The 19,491-nt window shown below is 39.5% G+C and overlaps 1 protein-coding gene across 1 annotated transcript; it reads left to right on the forward strand.

Annotated features, from left to right (window-relative positions):
* Positions 1 to 8,588: 8,588 nt before the first annotated feature.
* Positions 8,589 to 18,755, forward strand: LOC310939979 (T-box transcription factor TBX5-like; the record flags this gene model as incomplete). The annotated part of the gene is made up of 8 exons (XM_083904873.1): positions 8,589 to 8,729; positions 9,379 to 9,473; positions 9,635 to 9,754; positions 11,431 to 11,578; positions 13,357 to 13,509; positions 14,980 to 15,071; positions 16,902 to 17,152; positions 18,172 to 18,755. The coding sequence occupies 8 exons, from the start codon at positions 8,589 to 8,591 to the stop codon at positions 18,753 to 18,755; spliced, it is 1,584 nt and encodes a 527-aa protein (XP_083760999.1).
* Between the last annotated feature and the right edge of the window lie 736 nt (positions 18,756 to 19,491).

Raw genomic sequence — 19,491 nt, forward strand, 5'->3', positions numbered from 1 at the left:
CTTTAGTTTGACGCCTGAGAGTGACAGAAGCTCTGAGGGCAGAACGACTTAAAATGTTAATGTTCCCACATGGACGACTCTGCTCTCCCTATATCTTCTTCCTATTTATGATGTTTGTTTTCAAACATTACAAGATAAGATAATAAATCCTTTTTAGTCCAGCAAATTTACATTGTCACAGCAGCAAAAACATTGAAGATAAAGGGAATAAATAATAAACATGGATTAGAGCAGACTTAGTCTCTAATCCCAGCTCTTTAGAGCTGTGTGTGTTTTATTACTTGTAGATTAGTGTAAGGAATGTGTAACTGGTTAACCTTTAACCTTGTCATAGGCCCATGAAAATACATTATTCCCTGGTTGCAGAGTATAACCACTAGAGGGAGCTACAAGGCACCTTACTGTGTAGTGTGTCATGGCAGTGACTGTAGACCAAACAGGCAGATTAAGATGCAATTAGCTCCTAAAAAGACTGATATATACTGTATATAATGCCAATTATGTATGTCTACGGGTGTGAATTAACGCCACTTCCTGCCAAAATGGCGGTTGTTTTGGTGTGTATATAAGATTTAAGTGGAATTATTTCCATTTGAAAAAATATAATACATAAAATGATTTAATTTCAGTGTACAAAACTTTAAACACCTTTCAAATTTCTCCTCGAAAAGAAACGTGACGTGACATCACCAACAGGCTATGCTAATTCGTAAAACTGTACCTCGAATTCACACTGACACCGCTTCAGTTGGAACCATGACAACGCAGGTGAACTCACACAACTCTTTTATTACATAAACACCAAGAAATATTCTTAAATTACTACCGAAGCTTATTTTCCTACCTCAATGTACTTATTTTACGTAAATCATCCTAATGCACAACTGCCGAATGCCTAAAATTAACCAAAAATAAACTATTCTACAGAAAAGGAAAACCCCTCCACTTGGTTTGTGCCGGTGACGTCAGCAAAGACATCACCAATACCTTAAAGACCAGGAAATGGAGCGCGGCTCTCTTCCAATCAGAAGCCGCCATGTTGGATTTGAACGGAGACGCAAACATTTTAAGAATGTTCTCACGTGCAACGAAAATTAAGGTAAATAAATCTTACGTAAAGTGAAATATGTTAATTTAAGAGGAATTATCACTTACACAAACCACCGGCTTACCTGTTTATCTTTGTTCGGCGTAATTTCTGTGTATGTAACCACAGTGACTTTTGTTTCCACAATATACTCAACAACCTAGCGTCATGTTGCTGTTTTAACGTCAAAGTACAAAATATCTGAAGAAATGAAAGTTAAAAAGCTTATTTAGTACAATAATTCATAGTAATTCAGGTGTTCCATAGGAATAACTTTCCCTGTAGCCTCCCACTAGGAGACTGAAGGAGGTTTTACTGTTCCATCAACTGCAATAAAAGTATTTCAATTGCATTTCCCCCCCCATGTACTGTGATATATTCACATTAAGGCCATTTTAACGATTGTCTTTTGATAATTAATGCAAAATTTAAAAAATGTATAGATCTCCAGTTCTCACATGTCCACATGTCAATGGCATTCTATCATAGAAGTGAACTGCCCATGTATTGTGAATTTGTTGAACAAAAACATCTTGCAGATTAGTCCCTGCCAAATCCAGTGGCTCATGACAATCTATGGGATTTACTCGTCCTTATCATTCGTGGACCTCGATAAAGCAGAAAATCCAGCCGGGCTGCAGCTGCGGCTGCTGGAAGACTTCAACTGCTCCTCTCACTTCAAAAGCTACAGAAATGTCACTGTTGAAGTGAGATTATAAACCGTTCACCATAAAAGATTATCGACATCCAAGTGTTCTCATCACGTCTCACTGTTCTGTGGAAAACAAAAGAAGGGACATTTAAATTATTCAATTCGTTTCTAACTAGTTGAGCAGCTTATGTTGGCACTTTAATTTAATGTCTTTTTAAGAAAGCACTTATCAGTTAAGCAGTTTATCGCAGTTATTGAATCAAAGTTCAGCTTCATGGTCACTTTAAAGTCTGTGTTTTTAAGTCCTTTCTTTGTTTAAATCCGATTTAATTTTAAATTGTTTAGAGTCTGAGCTGGAAAAATTCAGCTTACTACAAATGCTGCATTATGGCAGTATGTTATTTTAAAGTTGCATTTTTTGTCGTCAATGTGTCGGTGTTAATATTCTGCCTCTGTTTTGTAAAGTACATTTATTTGTACAGTATCCTGTGTCCTTCGTCTGTAAACAGACTCTGTCAGACAATAATATCAGACCTGACTGAGGGAGAGCTTGTGTGTATACACCAGCAGCACAGGAATGGGTGGGGCAACAAGCAACAAACTGGCTGAATAACTGTTGTTCTCGTGCAGTAATATTCACTTCTCTGTGTTTTCAGTCAAACTCCAAGGACCACCAGAGGACGCTGGTACATGCGCCACAGTTTGAGAACCATGGACGACGTATAACATTGTTGTCATGCCCCACAAATCAAACAAAACTTAATCAAATGGCCACTAATGAAGCATAGTTTTGTGTCTTATGCAGGCGAAAGAAACTTTGTGTCATGTCTGATAGTATTTCTTGACGCCATTTACAGTAAATAATGTTGCATTGTTTCTGTTCACGAAGTGAAGCTGAATTATCACGTCAACAACAACCACAACTAGCTAAGGTTGCGCACTGCAGCTTTAACATTTCTTTTACTAATTTTGTTGCCTTTGATTACTAATTATTGATCATATTAGTGTAGTTTTGGCCACTGTTCGCACTCACTGAGCTGATCTGAAGGTTACATTTGACTATAATAATAAGCCAGTGCAGAGAGCAGATTCTTTCTCACATGTGTGATATGAAGTCATATTAATGCGGAACAGGTTTTTGCTTCATCTGGACTCGGAGACCTCGTCTGGATCATGGCCCCCATCACTGTTCCCACATCAGCCCGCCTTACACAGTGGAATCAGGGGGGGGTTGGTTGGAATGTATTTTGCCCTGTGTGATGTGATTGTTTGCAGAGGAATAGGTTGACCTTGCCCTCTAATGCCACACACACTCGCTCTGGCCGAGCTGGAGGTGTGCGAGACGGAGCTGCTGAGTGCAGGAGGTCTGGGACCCCTTCACCACTTCCTCCAGACGGAGAACAGAGGAACCAGTCAGCCGAAGCCAGGATGGGACAATAATGAGCTGTCCAGCCGCCGCCACCACACCTCATTCCAGGTATTATTGAAACCTTTGCTTTCCTTTTCATCTGCGTTAAAACCACGCAAGCGACTCAAGGAGCAGATCGTATAAGAATTAACAACCAGGAAATCATAACCCAGTTTTAGAATGAGATTATTTTGTTATTTTATTTAGTTAAAAAGGAGGACAGTCCACATTAAGGAGAAATACATTGAACCAGGTAAAACTGTGATTTTCTGACCTGTACGTGGACAACAATGAATTCAAGAACCCTTTAAGATTAGTGATAACTGGGATGAGGACTATTAGCTCGTGAAATATTATAGTTTAATTTTGGGTTAAATATGTTTAATGGTAATAAAACATTTAGGTCGAGATTACTTAAGAAAGCCTAATTTGGGTGAGTTTTATGTAGATTTATCTTAACTTTGTTTAACTTTTGTGCATGATTCAATAATTCATGTTTTATTTAATATATACATACATTTCATGCTTGTTAAGTTCATTTACTTACACTTGCACACTTTTTTTTAGAATCTCTGTATGAGTTGAGTAGAAGATTTGGAAAAGTTTTGAAAAAAAGTTTTCACTGTGGCCATAGTTTTGAGTGATTTTGCGATTTCTATGAATAAATGCTTTATATTTCAAACTTAAACACTTCAACTATTGATATCCATAACATTATTAATGGTTTTGCTCGAGTTTATTTTATGTTATATTTTAAACCCGCCACAGAGAAAAGTTTCATTTAACCTAACCCTTTTTTTTTACGATTATTATTCTGCGACACACACAGGATATTAATAAATAAATATACACTCTTAATATTAAATATTTGGTGTCTTCTAGGCTACTCTTCAAATATTATAATAATAACTTAATTCAAAAATACTATTTTTTTTAGGATGTAACCTATTAAGTCATAATAAAAACTTTTTTTTTTTTTTTTAATGTTTGGTGCTTCGTGACCTCGTTAAAATATGTTTGATTTGACAGCTTTTTAAAAATGTATTTTTAGGTTGAAATGGTAAATGTAGAATCTACAGCTTCTCAAAGTCCAACAAACTCCCGTTGGAGACACATTGTAACATATTAAGTTATTTTTGTAAAGTAGCATTAAAGTTATATATTACGTTCACACTATGGTAACCAACTACTAACTTCTTTGAACACAAAAATTAGAAAATACCGGTTTATATTGTTTACATAACACTCATGTAGAGGCAGGTAAATCATTAATTTTGGATAATCCTGATCATAATAACAAGGAATAATGTACTTAATGTGACTGCAGAAACTATTGGATTAATGGCAGATTATCGGGGCAGATCGGAAAACGGATTGCGCACACACAAATTATACAGTATTATTCGCCAGGACACTAGAATTTCTTGCCCCCAAAATGTCGAACTCCTGAACCCCTGAACCGAACCGTAACCCAAAATACACACATAAACGTACAGTGATGCTTTCACTCGCCCCTCACTCTAACCTTAACCATAAGTGCCTAAATCTAACCTTTTACCCTTAATCTAATTCTATCCTTAAACCTAAATCATATGACCCTTTGATTAAAGATGTGACAACGTGAGAATCCTCGTCCTCACGCTCACAAATGTCCTTGCATCCTGTGGTTTAGAAAGGTTTTGATCCTAACGCGTACAAGCGCGCACACGCACACTCTTCTCGTGGCAGCGCGCGCTCACTAGCACCCGCGTGTCGCCTGTGCTGTGCAGGAGCGTGCACCGCTGCTGTTAACGGAGAAAGTCTCTGACGTGACCGTGGATTTTCTCTCTAAACCCGGTAAGAGCTCCGGTTATTAACGCTTTTCCAAATCAAGTCTCAAAAAAAACCCCACGCAGGTGCGTAAAAACCGACAAATCCACTCGCGCGTAAAAGCATTTTTACGCACACGATTCCCCGAGCGTCAATGTCAAATTTCAGGTTGGCGACGCCTTTATTCAAATGTATTTGTACAAAGTATGTTAATTTTTCAACAGTATGAGCTGTGGTGATTTTGTAGCATGCGGTTTATTATTATTTTTGACACGAAGATTTTAAGAAGGTTCGTGTATTCTGCACAAAACAGCGTCAGGATGCGCGAGAGTGGACGAGCTGCACGCGCGTGTATAACTCGGTACAGAAATCAGTGTATCGGTGGGAATCGCAGCATATTGCGACCCCACGGTGACACTTGACCTTTCAACTGCTGATGCCTCCGGGATTCTACAGTAATCCAGTCAAAAATGATGCGGCGCTCTGTTTTAAATCTGTGTGTAGAATAACGTGAGATTACAGCTGCTGGGATTTATTTATTTTATTTATTCTCTAAGGAAATACCTCCCAAAACCATGGAGTTTACTTGATAAAATAATTTTCCATGTAATCGCAAGTCGTTAGTCGTTATTTTACCAAGTTTGGAGATCATAGATCTCTTTTACGCGGGAGACCTGGTCAATATGGCAGCAAAACAGTTACAGGATTATAAAAATACACACACAAACAAATAATAAATAACATCAAAACACTTGGATTATACGAGGATGAAGTACAGATTGAAGTTTGTTCCAACAACAGGTGCTAAAAACTCTGTCCCAGTTCTGTTCCTTCTTTTGGAACAACCCATTTCAAAAAGTCCACTCGGCAGAGACTGTGATCTCCATGTTCCCAAATTAGAAGAGAAGATATGTAAAAAGGAATTTTAGCCACAATGTCTTCATAGATTAACATATAGCGAATTTCCTTTAGTGCATGAGAACACATGATGAGTGAGAGAACCACAGTTTCTATACTAAACCCCAGAGCCACACGATGCGCACTATCCAACATGCGAAGAAAATTAACAGATGCATTTGTATACAGCACATCTCTGTAGTCAATAACATGTTTTACACAAAAAGAAAATGTATCACCAATCTTAGTGATGAGTGTACAGTAGATTCTCCTCCAGCAAAGAGAAACCGTTGCCTGTCATTGTCTTTGGTCTTGATGGTGGATTTAAAGGTGAATCCTCTCTAAATCTGAGTAAAGACCAGAAAACGTGTGTGGTTATTAACTGTAAGAGCAAAAAAAAAACACATCCAGCTCGGCTTCTGTTGTTGATTATACAGATAATATCTAATATCTTTGTTTTGGATTAGTTGTGTTGTGTTGAAGCAGGGAATTGATCTTGTTTTTGAAACAGTCTTCCAGTGTACTATTTGTGCGTAACTTTGCTTCGCGTGAGTCTGTTTGGGGCCTTTTTGGCACAAACACCAGGACCAAGTATATGGTGAGATCATGGAGACCAAAAAACTGGACCTAATGAGACAGAACTTCACTTTTGAGGAACTTGAAGTGTAGAGCAAATGAGTTGGAGTGTTATAGACTTATGCTTAAGGTTGAGGGATAATGCTTTGTTCAGGCTGTCCGAGTGAATGGAAATCATTTCAGTGTTCGCGTGTGTGATTGGTCAGTGTTGCGCCTATGGCAGCGCAGAGGCAGCAGCAGGAGGGAGGGCGCACACTCCATTTCTAATGAATGATGAGATGAGGTGGGGTTCACAGTCAGATCCAGAGCTGCTCCTGCTCCTGCGACCGCGAGTCCAGACCAGTCTGAAGAGAAGTGAAGAGCCCAGAAGAGTCACAGCAGCTGAGAATATACCGGATCTCACGGTGACCTGGAGGCAGCAGCGTTAAGGGACGCGGACGAGCCGCCGTGCGCGCGTCACATTCAGGGGGAGACGCACCGGGACCGTTGGTGTTTACAAGATTGTGCTGGAAGGAACCATGGTGGATTTTTGAGATCTACGGGGAAACATTTGGAGAGCTGGATTTTTTTTAAAAATTATTCATATTAAAGAGTAATAACTGAAGCAGGAGCAGGATGAAGGTGTTTTTCTGAGGGGTGAGCAGGACTGTGCGTTTGAGGTAAATGTACACACACACACACACACACACACACCAATGATTTCCATTCACCCGGACACAGTCTGAACAAAGCATTTTCCCTTAACCTTAACAGAAATCCCCATCTCCCCCTTAAAGCCTATAACTCTGACCTTAACCTATAACCACCATTATTAAATATTTGCTCCAAAGGTTCCTCAGCAATTAGACTCTGCCTCATTAGGACCAGGTTTTGGTCTCCAGGAGGTCTTAACAACTCGGTGTTTATGCTAGAAAAGGCCCAAAAAGAAGAGATAAACACACACACACACACAGAGAGGTTGTAGTTTGACTGTTTAAGCTGCTTTAATTTAAAAGCACTATTTCAACACTGTGGAATTAAACCGCAGATTATCAGGCATTGTGTTAAAATTACATTATTATTATTATACAGGTAAAATAGTGCAATTATCAGTGGACTTGTTACATGGTTACAGTTAAAAATAAATGAAACATTCCACAAGAGTTAAGCAACGACCACACAAACAGAATAAACACTAATAAAAAGACTGAGATTGCACAACACATTAATAATGACTGCAGATAATCGCTTTTATGAGTGAAGTGTGAAACACGAGTCTTTGCTCTAATGTGGAAACATTTTAGTGTATGTATGAAACTTTTACTTTTGTTATTATTGCAGGAATGATTACTTAATATAACCACTGTATGTGTAGACACGGTGTGCATAAATGTGAAGCGTGCAGCCTCAAAAACAATGTTATGAAAACGTATGTAATCTCGTTTTTAAGTGCAGCCTGTCATCAGGATATGTTGGATTATCGTCACTGTGAAATTAACTTTTTTTTTTTTTGCAGAGTGAAAAATCTCAGGTTGTTCACGGTTTATATTATTCTTGATTACAATCTGAGGCCTGCGCTCATTAATCTGTGCAGCAGTTTGTGGCTTTTATATATACAGTATATATATATATATATATATATATATATATATATATATGTTTAAATTTAATGCACAATTCAATTGAATTTGCATTCGCCAAATAAGTTATAAATAAATAAATAACTAAAGGACAGCTTTGATTACATTTCCTGTGCATGTTTATGAGCCACATAATAAATGATTAAACATCTGTAATGGTCCAGACACGGATTTGATCTGAACGACTTTTAATCTTTTACAGGAACGTGAGTGGCTGTGTTGGACTATGACGATTTTATTGACTTTTTATTTTGACTATTTTATTTATTTATTTATTTATTTATTATTGTAACTTAGTTTTATATACTATGTAGAATTGGTCCATTGTGCTAAAGGGAGGCAGAGGAAATAAGATTATTCTTCTTTCTGCTCCTTTCCATTCAAGACTTGGACAAATCTGTTTCCTTTTTTAAACTGTTTTGGTTTTTTAATTTGTGAATGAAATTAAATAATCTTAACTAAATTAAAAGAGATTAGGGATTGTGACGCTTTGCGCAGTATTATAATCATGACCTCTGTGTGTGTGTGCGTCAGTGGGTCATGGCTAACGGTGGGGACCAGTTCGGCCTCGCTGATCGTCCAGACTCAGACTGCACGGATTCTCCAAAACAAACCAAACAGGAAAATCCCGGTTACAACATCCACTCACCTGCGTCACCGCAGACTGCGTCCAGTCAACAGGTATCAATCATCTTTTTTTTATTATGTATTTTAATAACATGCATGCTTCAATTATTGTCGTGATTGTCCAAATAAGTAGCAGAATAACAGGCTTTTAAATGGAGTCAACGCATTATTTTATTAACTAATATTTGTTTACATTTTTTTGCGAGAATAGAATAAAATAGAAAGCTTTTATTGTCATTATACAGGGACAGTACACATTTTGTTTAACATAGGAGTAGTGTTGAAATTAACTGTGCTGGTTTTAATATAACACTAAAATTGTTACTTTTAAGAGTATTTGACTCCTTTTATTGTGAAATGAGTTGAATCTATTCTGTCATGAATTTTGTCCTAATGTGAACTAACACTTTAAATGTGAGTGTGTAAATGCTTCATGTACAACAAAACTGCAGGAGCTTCATATATGGTGCACAAAAATAAGATATAACAATAATATTGAGCAAAAATAGAGAATAACATATAAAAACATCAATTACTAGGAATAATCATACACCTATTTTTATTATAAGCTATAAAGATGCAATACATTTAACTTTGAGTGGGAAACAAAGTTCAGCTCAGGTAAAATAAATCTTGACTTTGAGGAAAAGACGACGACCTGTTCTTCTTCTTTGTAGTGAGCTGTGTTTATGTTTGGCTGCAGGGAATGGATGGAATCAAAGTTTCCCTTCATGACAGGGAACTCTGGAGCAAGTTTGATGACGTGGGAACTGAAATGATCATCACTAAAGCTGGAAGGTAGGACCAAGAAATGTTCACTTTGACTGTTTTTGGTAAATAGCCCTTATACATTTGTGTTTTGTTTTGTTAAAAGTAGCTACATTCATGATTAAAATATACCTGGAATTCTATGAATCACAGTTTGTATATACATTTATATGTTATGTCTCTCTGTACAGGAGAATGTTCCCCGGCTATAAGGTGAAGGTCACAGGCCTCAACCCCAAAACCAAGTACATCCTCCTCATGGACGTTGTCCCCAGAGACGATCATCGCTACAAATTCGCAGACAATAAATGGTTTGTATATTATATCAACACTTTACATGAATGCAAATATACTTAGATATTTAGACTGAATATTATTAAGTCATTGTCATCATCAGATTGAATGATGAATAATGTTGTTGTTTTTATTGTTATTATTATTATGTAACCTTTTTTTCACTGGTAAGACTAATATCTTTTGACTTAGACACAATGAATATATATATTTATATGTGTGTGTATGTATATATGCATGTATGTATGTATACATATGTGTATACATATATTCACACACGTATATATTCCATATATATTATTATTATTTTTTAGTTTTTAGCTCCATATAACAAATAAATTATTTAAGTTCAATAACATGCAATATTGTGTTATTCATTTCCACGATTTTCAACATTTTCTGGACGAACAAATACTCGATTAAACGATTACAAAAATAATCGTTATTTGCAGAAGCCCTTGGTCGATTTGTTTGGGGAAAATAAATCAATAACGTGTGATTATTCACTAATTTTGTATAATTTCCATGTATCAACTACTCGTGTAAAGTAGTCTGTTTAAATGTGGTTGAACAATTAATCGTTTAAAAATCGAAATCGCATTCATCTAATTTATTTATTATATATATGGAGTCCAGTTGCTTGCAATATATAACCTGATCTGTAGATGAAATCGCAGCCACAAAAATCGCGATTTGATATTTTCCCTAAATATTTCATTCTCGTTGATCCCTGTGTGTTTCTTCATCATCATCATCATCATCATCATCATAGTACAGAGCACGTGTCATGGAGCTGTCACTCTCCTCTCGCGCCTCCTCAGTCAGTGGATCAGTGTGGCTCTGACCGTCTGTTCATCCCAGAGCCTGCAGACTGTGTGACCGCCTCGTCACCCGTGGGTTTTTTTTTTTTCACTCCCGTGTTTTTTTCACCCCCGCGTGTCTCTGTGTGTCCGCCGGTTGAATCACAGTGTGAAGAGTTCACCGGGCGGACACAGCAGACGACAGAGACCGGATTAAAAATCTCCCTTTCAACAGAGACTAAATCCGATCAGAGCTACAGACTACACACAGTGATCCATCAGTACTTTCATTTTTTTATTATTATTATTATTATTATTATTATTATAGATACAATGTAACGCGCCGGAAACACGCAGGGATTGCGGATGAACCCACTGTGTGAGCCACTGTGGGTTTAACGGAGATAAAAGTCTGAAGGTATTTCCTGAGATAAAGTTTCTCTCTGTGTGTGGGAGATTGAATCCCCTGAAATTATGTCAGACTACATGCATGTTCAACGAAAAACAACCATGGGCTATAGGACTACATGTTATTATAAATATATTTATTTTATTATTATTTAATTTGACCGGAAACACAGGTCAAACGAGGCCTGTGTGTGCGAGTTATTTAATACACACGTTAATTATTAATTAACGTCATTTCTACAGCTTCTGTTAGAAGATGGGAAATGAACGATAAATTGAGACGGTTATAAGTTGTGTTTTTAGTTCATTTCTGCAGCACGGGACTTAACGACGATCTGACGAAAACTCAACTAAACAGACAGTAAAGTGGCAGCAGCAGCAGCAGCAGCAGCAGCAGGCCTCCGTGCGTCATGGCGCAGAGTAGCGCACGGTCAGGATCTGACCTCTCTTTCCCTCTCTTACCTGATGTATTTCCGTCACTAAAGGACCGTCACTGGAAAGGCAGAGCCCGCGATGCCGGGCAGACTCTACGTGCATTCAGACTCTCCCGCCACCGGTGCGCACTGGAGCCGCCAGCTCGTCTCCTTCCAGAAGCTCAAACTCACCAACAACCACCTGGACCCATTTGGACACGTGAGTTTTACGTTGTTGTTTTTGTTTGTTTGTTTCTTTATTCGGAGTTGAAAAAAACCCAAATAAATCTGTCTGTGTTTGTAAGCTCGATCATTATAGAACACTATCATTCTAAATTATAGGGACCTTGTCTCAGGGAGGGCAAGGTCAAGTGGAAAAAGTAGCTGTGGCCAAATATGGGCATAAAAATCTTAAAATAAAAGCGTTTGTTTTGATATGGAATGACATAAAGTTCACAGTAGACAACATATTTATGTCCATGCTAAATAAATAAAAAACAGACCGAAATAAACTCATAACTTTTTATGTATTTGTATCAAATCAAGTGGGGGGGCCACATGTGGACCACAGGCCACGAGTTTGAGACCCGTTTCAAAGTTGCGCTTTATGGGCAACGCAACTGAGACGAGCTGCTTATATATCAAACATTAGCATGTTTAGTCTTTAAATAAACAATTGTGACTCATGTTTGTCATTTTAGAAATATTATACTGTATATATGAACCACAGTCTTGGTTTCAGGCATAAACGTAAATGAAGCAAAGACTTTTTCTTTCTTGTTTTTTTTTTTTTTACTTGAACACAACTAAACGTGCATCATTAATTTACATTAATCAATAGTAATGGAAATAATACAACCACAGCCACCTTGGTTCAAATGTAACACTTTAATGTGTGTTGTGTTATTTACATCAAACCAGTGACACTGTTGTTGTTGTTTTTTGAACATTAGACGGTCTGGTATTAATTTACACTTTTATATTCAAAGTGAAGCACGGAGTGTCCTGATGCTTACACAACTAAACCAGTTTAATGACCACAGTTTTTAAAACTTAGAACAGATGTGCACTAAATTAGCAAATGTTCAACTAGTGTGTGTGTGTGTGTGTGTGTGTGTGTGTGTGTGTGTGTGTGTGTGTGTGTGTGTGTGTGTGTGTGTGTGTGTGTGTGTGTGTGTGTGTGTGTGTGTGTGTGTGTGTGTGTGTGTGTGTGTGTGTGTGTGTGTGTGTGTGTGTGTGTGTGTGTGTGTGTGTGTGTGTGTGTGTGTGTGTGTGTGTGTGTGTGTGTGTGTGTGTGTGTGTGTGTGTGTGTGTGTGATCAAATGATTACAACATTTTTTAGTGGTCAGGTTTTTGGCTGAACCATTGTGGACATCAGCCACTTGTATGAATGGCTGAGGACAGTTCTATACAGAGGCGGCCATTTTGAACCTCCATACAGTCACCCACAGTGGACAAATAAACATCTTTTCAGTTGTGATGCTAACTAAGTTCTATAGATGGTCTCTAACATATCTAAAAGCATGAGATAAGGGATGTAATGTTGCTAAATGTTGCCTACTGTATCTTTAACATGACACCAAGAATTGATGGGTTTTTTGTTGTTGTTTATCAAAGCGGATTAAAACCTGATCTTGTTTATATTCAATCCTTTATTCACACATGATTCATGCCTATACTTGGAGAATGTTTGTTTATACAAAAGTGACTTGTTTTCTTCTGAGCTGGCATCAGTCTAAACTGCTGATTTGTAGTAAAAGTATATCAAGTGTATATAAAAATTAAAAGTCTCATGGTCAATAAATATTTCACATCAGAGAAGAACTCTGGGTATGTTTTCGCTTTTAGGTGGGCTCATACCCTCCACACTGTCTCCAGTCCTGGTGCCATCATCTGCTGCTGTTTCCACACAACACAACACACCAGCAGACGCTGACAGCTCCGTCAGCCTCACCCTCTCAATCTCTCCCTCTCTCTCTCTCTCTCTCTCCTCTGCAGATAATACTCAACTCCATGCACAAATACCAGCCTCGCCTCCATATCGTCAAGGCGGACGAGAACAACGGCTTCGGCTCAAAGAACACGGCTTTCTGCACCCACGTCTTCCCGGAGACTGCCTTCATCGCTGTGACGTCCTACCAGAACCACAAGGTTTGGTTCAGCACTCGTATAGTGACAAAAACAATGTATTTTAAACACTCTGGAGGGAAGGTTTAAAAGCTACTGATATTAATATTTGAACAATTATAAAAATTTTAATGTAAATTAAATACAGTACATTATAACTTTGACTCTTTCTTACATTTTCTCACTCACTCACACACACACACATAAACATTTATTTTTGGGCATGTTTACAAATACTGAGTCAGGACACGAATACAATGAGGATGCAAACTGCAAACTTTCTGGATACAAAATATAGACTATAATACAAACAGTGATGTGTCTGTATTCCTTATGTTGTGGGGACCTAAACAGTCACATTATGGGGACAAAATAAAAAAAAGTCCCCATGTTTTGAAGTTAGTCTGAGGTTAGTGTTAGGTTAAGGTTATGGTCAGGATTAGGATTAGGTCACTAGTAATTATGGTTTTGTTTAGAGTAAATTAATGTAAGTTAATGCAATGTCCTCTGAAGTCATTGAAACCAGTGTGTGTGTGTGTGTGTAAGTGTAATAACATCTTGATCCACTTTCCTCATGTTTGCACTACATGAAGTCAAACGTTGACAACTTTAACTCTTCTTATAAAGTACAAAACAAATAAGTAACCTAAATAAATACATTTAATTCTCACGTTTTCTGAATTTTGCTCTAAATTTTAATTTAAATCTTGTTAAATTTGCCCCAAATTTAGTGTGAGTGCCACTGACGATATGTTTTTTATTTTATTGTAAATTCTAATTTAATTAAAAAGTATACATGCAGTTTATATAATTAACACATCTCATATATACATATTTATTAATAAAAGTGCTACTAATGTATATTATTATTGTTATTGGCGATAGTATAATTAGTTGAATTAATACTGAGTTGGAAAGACAAAGAAATACTTGCTTATTTTTGCTCATTATGTCTAATTTAGTAAACTCTTATATTTGTGTATACATTTGGTTGAGGTCAGTATTGTGTTTGCTCCAGAGCTCGTGTCAGGTTCCCTCTCACCTGCTGTGTGATGGACGTGTTCTTCAGCCAAATGAAGCTGCTCTCAGACAAAAAAAGAGAGAAGGTTTTGCCTCCTCCGTGACATCAGTGAGAAAAGTTGGAGGAGTGAACATCAAAGCCCCTCCGCCATGGACCTCTAAAAGCTTTGGCTGGAAATCCTTAAACCTAGTGACTGTTTTGAGTAAACAGTTTATTCTGTGTCAGCTGGCGAGAACACGGCCCCGTTCTGTTGGAAACGTCAGCAGCTGAGGAATGTTTGGATTCTTCTCGGCTGCTTTTAACATCTGCTCGGGCTCTGACTAATCGTAAACTATTGACTTCCAGTCAGTGAGGGCAGCGGTTATTAATTGAATGTGCTTGTGTGTGTGTGTGTGTGAGCTGTGTATGAAAGTAAGTGACCTGAAGTGTTCTACAAGTGCTCGAGCTGAAGCTTTTCTGTGTCTCGTGCTCAGATAACGCAGCTGAAGATCGAGAACAACCCTTTTGCAAAAGGATTCAGGGGCAGCGATGACAATGAGCTGCACCGCATGGCCAAACTACAAGGGTGAGTACTCAACTATGTGTGTGTCTGTGTGTGTCTGTGTACATGTCTTTAAACATCTTTGTGAGGACATTTTGGCTGGTCCACACAACCTTAACAGGCTTTTTGATGATTAAGACCTGTTTTTAGGGTAAGAATTAGGTGTAGGTTAGGGTTAGGCATTTAGTTGTGGTGGTTAAGGTTAGGGTAAGGGGCTTTGGAATGCATTATGTATGCGAGTGTCCACACAAGGAATGCAAAACTGGCGTGTGTGTGTGTGTGTTTTGTACATTTCTATGTGCATCTTTGTGAGGACCAAAAATGACCTGGGGGCCACTGAGTATAGTTTAGGCCGTTCAAGTGGAAATTATATATATATGATTTCACATAATTTTCAAAATAAAAGTGTTTGTTTTGATTTGGAATGATAAAAAGTTGACATAATTATGATGATAATAATACACTCATAATAACTTTATATTAAGTGCTGGGCCACAGACCTCTGCCATAGTTAGTAAGGACAGTTTTGTCTGGTCCTCACAACTTTAAAGGAGGTTAAGACCTGGTTTTATGAATGGGTTCATGTTAGCCTAGTAACCCTATATCCTAACATGATAAGGGTTAGGCATTTAGTTGTGATTGTTATGTTTAGGGAAAGGTGCTAGGAAATGCATTATGTCTACAGGTTAGGGTGCTGCACACAAATGCTGCACAAACGTGTGTGTGTGTGTGTGTGTGTGTGTGTACTTGCATTTCTTACCTCTTATGAATCTTTTCTGTTATTTCTGAAGAGCTGGCAAATGTAGGTCTAATTTGAATTGTGGTTAAGTTGAGGTTAGGATAGTGTTTGTGTGCAATTGTTTCCATTTTTTTTATAGGTCACAAAATCTGTCCTCTGTTTTCCTCCTTCACCCGGCATCATGAGTTGTAGGATGACTGGACACATACGGTCAGACACAACTGAGCACAGCCAGGTGACGTAAAGGGATGCGAGACATCGTCACCTGAAGGTTGACGTCTGCTGGAAATGTCGTGCAAAAATGTGCAGCACAAACAAAAAGCGACGATACAGTATCATGTTGCTGCTCGTGTGTTAGACAGTCACTGCTGATCAGCTGATGGCCTTACATGGTGTGCATGTGTGTGTGTGTGTGTGTGCGCGTGTGCTGAAATCATTTCCATTCAAGCACTGCTACGGAAGGCAGAGATTTTAGGAAGCCAGTGAGAGCTGCTGTTACAGAGAGGAGGGAGAGAGAAGAGGAAGAGGAAGAGGGGGGAGGTTGATATTGAGCATCCCTGTGTTACTGTGGGGCTGGGGGAAAGTAGAGGAGAAGAATCAAGTCTATCTGAAGTGACACGGGGCTGGATGTTTATTTTTAGAGCAGCAAATTTTCTCATAATTGTACCGCCTCTCTTACTCTCTTACTGTGTGTAAGCGAGAGAGAGAGGGAGAGAGAGATTGTGTGTCACTATCTTAGTGAGAGTCGAGGAGATGTGTCCCGCTGTCTCTTACATACCACAGAGTTCACGAGGAGGGCAACGTGTACAAAAGGGAAATCGAAGCTGAAAGGTTCGAGAACACGGAATCAAACTTACAAGAAACGGGGAAAAAAACAGTGGTAAAGGTTGTTTAGCAGGCTTTATTTACTTAAGTAAAGAGGCTCCATCATCTCCACAAATTGTGCATTTTGATGAAATGGTAATTATATGCCACAGTCGTTCCCTGATACAGAGAGATCAGCAAATCTGTATCAGATGTCACTAATTCTTGCTCACTGTACATTTAAACAGCATACCTGATGCCAAAACAATATCCAATGCTTATGTTGTAAATCGCTCTCTGTCCATTTGCAGTAAGGACTTCCCTGTCGTCCCTCGCAGCACAGTCCGTCAAAGAGCTTGCTCCATCGGGAGTCCCTTCAGCGGCGAGGGTCGGGGACTGAGGGTCTCCCCCGAGGCGGTGCGTTCGCCCTACAGCTGCGAGAACAACAACGGCAGCAGCCCCCAGGAGCTGCTGAGTGCTCCCCCCGCACACTACGCCCTGCCTCATCCTCACCTGCAGCACAGCCAGCAGCCACAGGTTTACCACTGCACCAAGAGGAAAGGTAAGAGGAAGTTTACATGCATGTTAAAAGTCTGATTTAAGACAATCATATGGTTTTCTTAATGCCATGTTAGTTCGAATAAAATCGAGCTTTGTCAGACTAACACACCTGGATAAAGCGATTCATAGTCCGATTACTCCATGCTTGTATATGTATTGTATTGTATTGTCCGACTTGTATTAGTCGGACTGGAGTTTCCTCCCTGGTCTTTGACCCAGAAGTAGGCGGTGATGTCTTTCTTTGGACAACACAGCAACCAGAAGAGCCATGCTCCATCTAATTTGTATCACTAGCTTATAGAGAGATACAGCGCCACCTATGGAGGTGGAGTCAGATGTACATCTTAGTCAAACTATGGCCTTAGCTTGATTAAACCGTGCATGTAATTGTATATTGGATATTATACAGCAACTATGACCTATTATACCTATTATATTATTATATACCCCTCCTTCCTGGTTGAAACAGTGATAGTAATAATTGTCAAGTAAGAATCGGTACAAATTGTTGCTCACATTTCTAAATATTTAAGACAGACTCCTGGTCCAAATCATTAAAACAACAAGCACAAATGCAAGACAGGAGAAAATACAGTATATAAAGAGTGTATAAAACCAGAAAGAGAGAAACAAAGTGTGGAAAGTGATTTGTTTTATACCCAGACAGACAGAGGCTGTGGCTGGTTTGTTGTTTGCTTGTACATTTTGTAGTTTTGTAGAGATTGCAGTTTAGAGGAGATGTGATAAAGATGGCTGTGTGGAAATAAGGAGTTATCGTCCATTTACAGATATGGGAGACTGATAGTATTGCTTGACAGAATCTATTTTTAGATGTAATGTTGTTTCTGTTCATGAAAAAACAAAGCCAGAAACAAAAATCACCAAATGTCTGCAGCGTCCAACATCGATCTTTTCTTTACACATGCATATTTATCTCATCTTCTTGAATTAACAAATGGGGAAAATCAAAGATTATAAGCTAAACAGAAAAATCAACACGTTTCCTCTTTGTCTCTGTAGCGGAGGAGAACTGCTCTTCAGGAAACCGCACACACCAGTACAAGAAACCCTTCACAGGCAGCTCGTCCAGTGAAGGCCAGCCTTTTTATCCCCCCTCCTCCTTCGCCCCTCCTCCAACCGCTTTATCCAGCAACGCTGCCCTGGGCCTCACCGACTCCCCCTACAGCTCAGACATGGGACAGCGTCAGGCGTGCATGTTCGCCGAGTCAGAGCCCAGACTGGACGAGCTCAACTGTGCGTCCTGGTCGTACGCCTGTCCTCTCCCGTCTGCCGTCCCCCCCATGGAGTCCTACCCACACTACAGTCCTCATCCTCCCTACAGCTCCAGCCCTCAGGGCTCTCGCCTCAGCGGCGTAGCCCACCAGGGCTCTCCGCTGCTGGGGGAACACATCGCCGCCCACGACCCCTACCAGAACCAGAGCTCTGGACCTCTGTCTCAGAGCTCCCAAAACATTCACAGCAGGCAGGTCAGCCCTCCTCTCCGAGAGTATCCTCGCTACACGGCCAACCTCTCTCCTCCTCTGTACCACACGCTAGAGACACACATCAGGTGTGGAGTGCCGGAGTGGAGTGCAGCCTCCTAGACTCAATATTGGTGTTCCAACGTGATTGTGAAAAGTGTGACCTTGTGCTGTGTTTAAAGTTCTCATCTGTGATTCCCGTTTCCCCCCTCTGTGCCGGACTTGGACGTGACGTGAAGCTTCGTTCAGCATCACTATTTTTGCACTGTGAGTTCTTTAAGGACAGACTGTGAACAGCATCAGGTCGTTTTCCCCATCTCAATGACGCCCCTCGCTTTGCATCATCAAGGACGATTAAAAAATATGAATCAATGTCGGACGAGCGGTAACATTTTCTGACCAAAATAATCCAGCAGAGCCTGAGGGAGACATTTTTTTCTTCCTTTTATTGGAACGAAACACAGCTTCATACAGTGTCTAAGTGATGGAGAGAAGACACGAGTTGTCTGTGCGGGTTCATGTGTGTGTGTGCGCGTGTAAAACTTGTCAGCTCGACTCAAGGATGCTATGAGCTAATTTCCAGTGAGACGAGCAGCAGCAGCAGTAGCTGCGGGCGCTGCACTGTAGCGATAAACACTTTGTTTAGACCACACTTCAGACTGGAGGACCTGTAAACACCGTTTCCACGCTGCATTCTGGGTAAACGCACATCTCAGCCCTCCTCGCACAGCTGTCAACGCTGTCCTCTCGGTCACCCCCCAGCCGACCAATCAGCTTTCTACATTCACCAGCCGGGGTTTCTCTGTGTGCGCGATGGCCCACTTTTCTTTAATGACTGTGATCGTGTCAATGCGCCAGC

This window comes from Microchirus variegatus, assembly GCF_963457635.1.
Source record: "Microchirus variegatus genome assembly, chromosome: 18".
NCBI lineage: Eukaryota > Metazoa > Chordata > Actinopteri > Pleuronectiformes > Soleidae > Microchirus > Microchirus variegatus.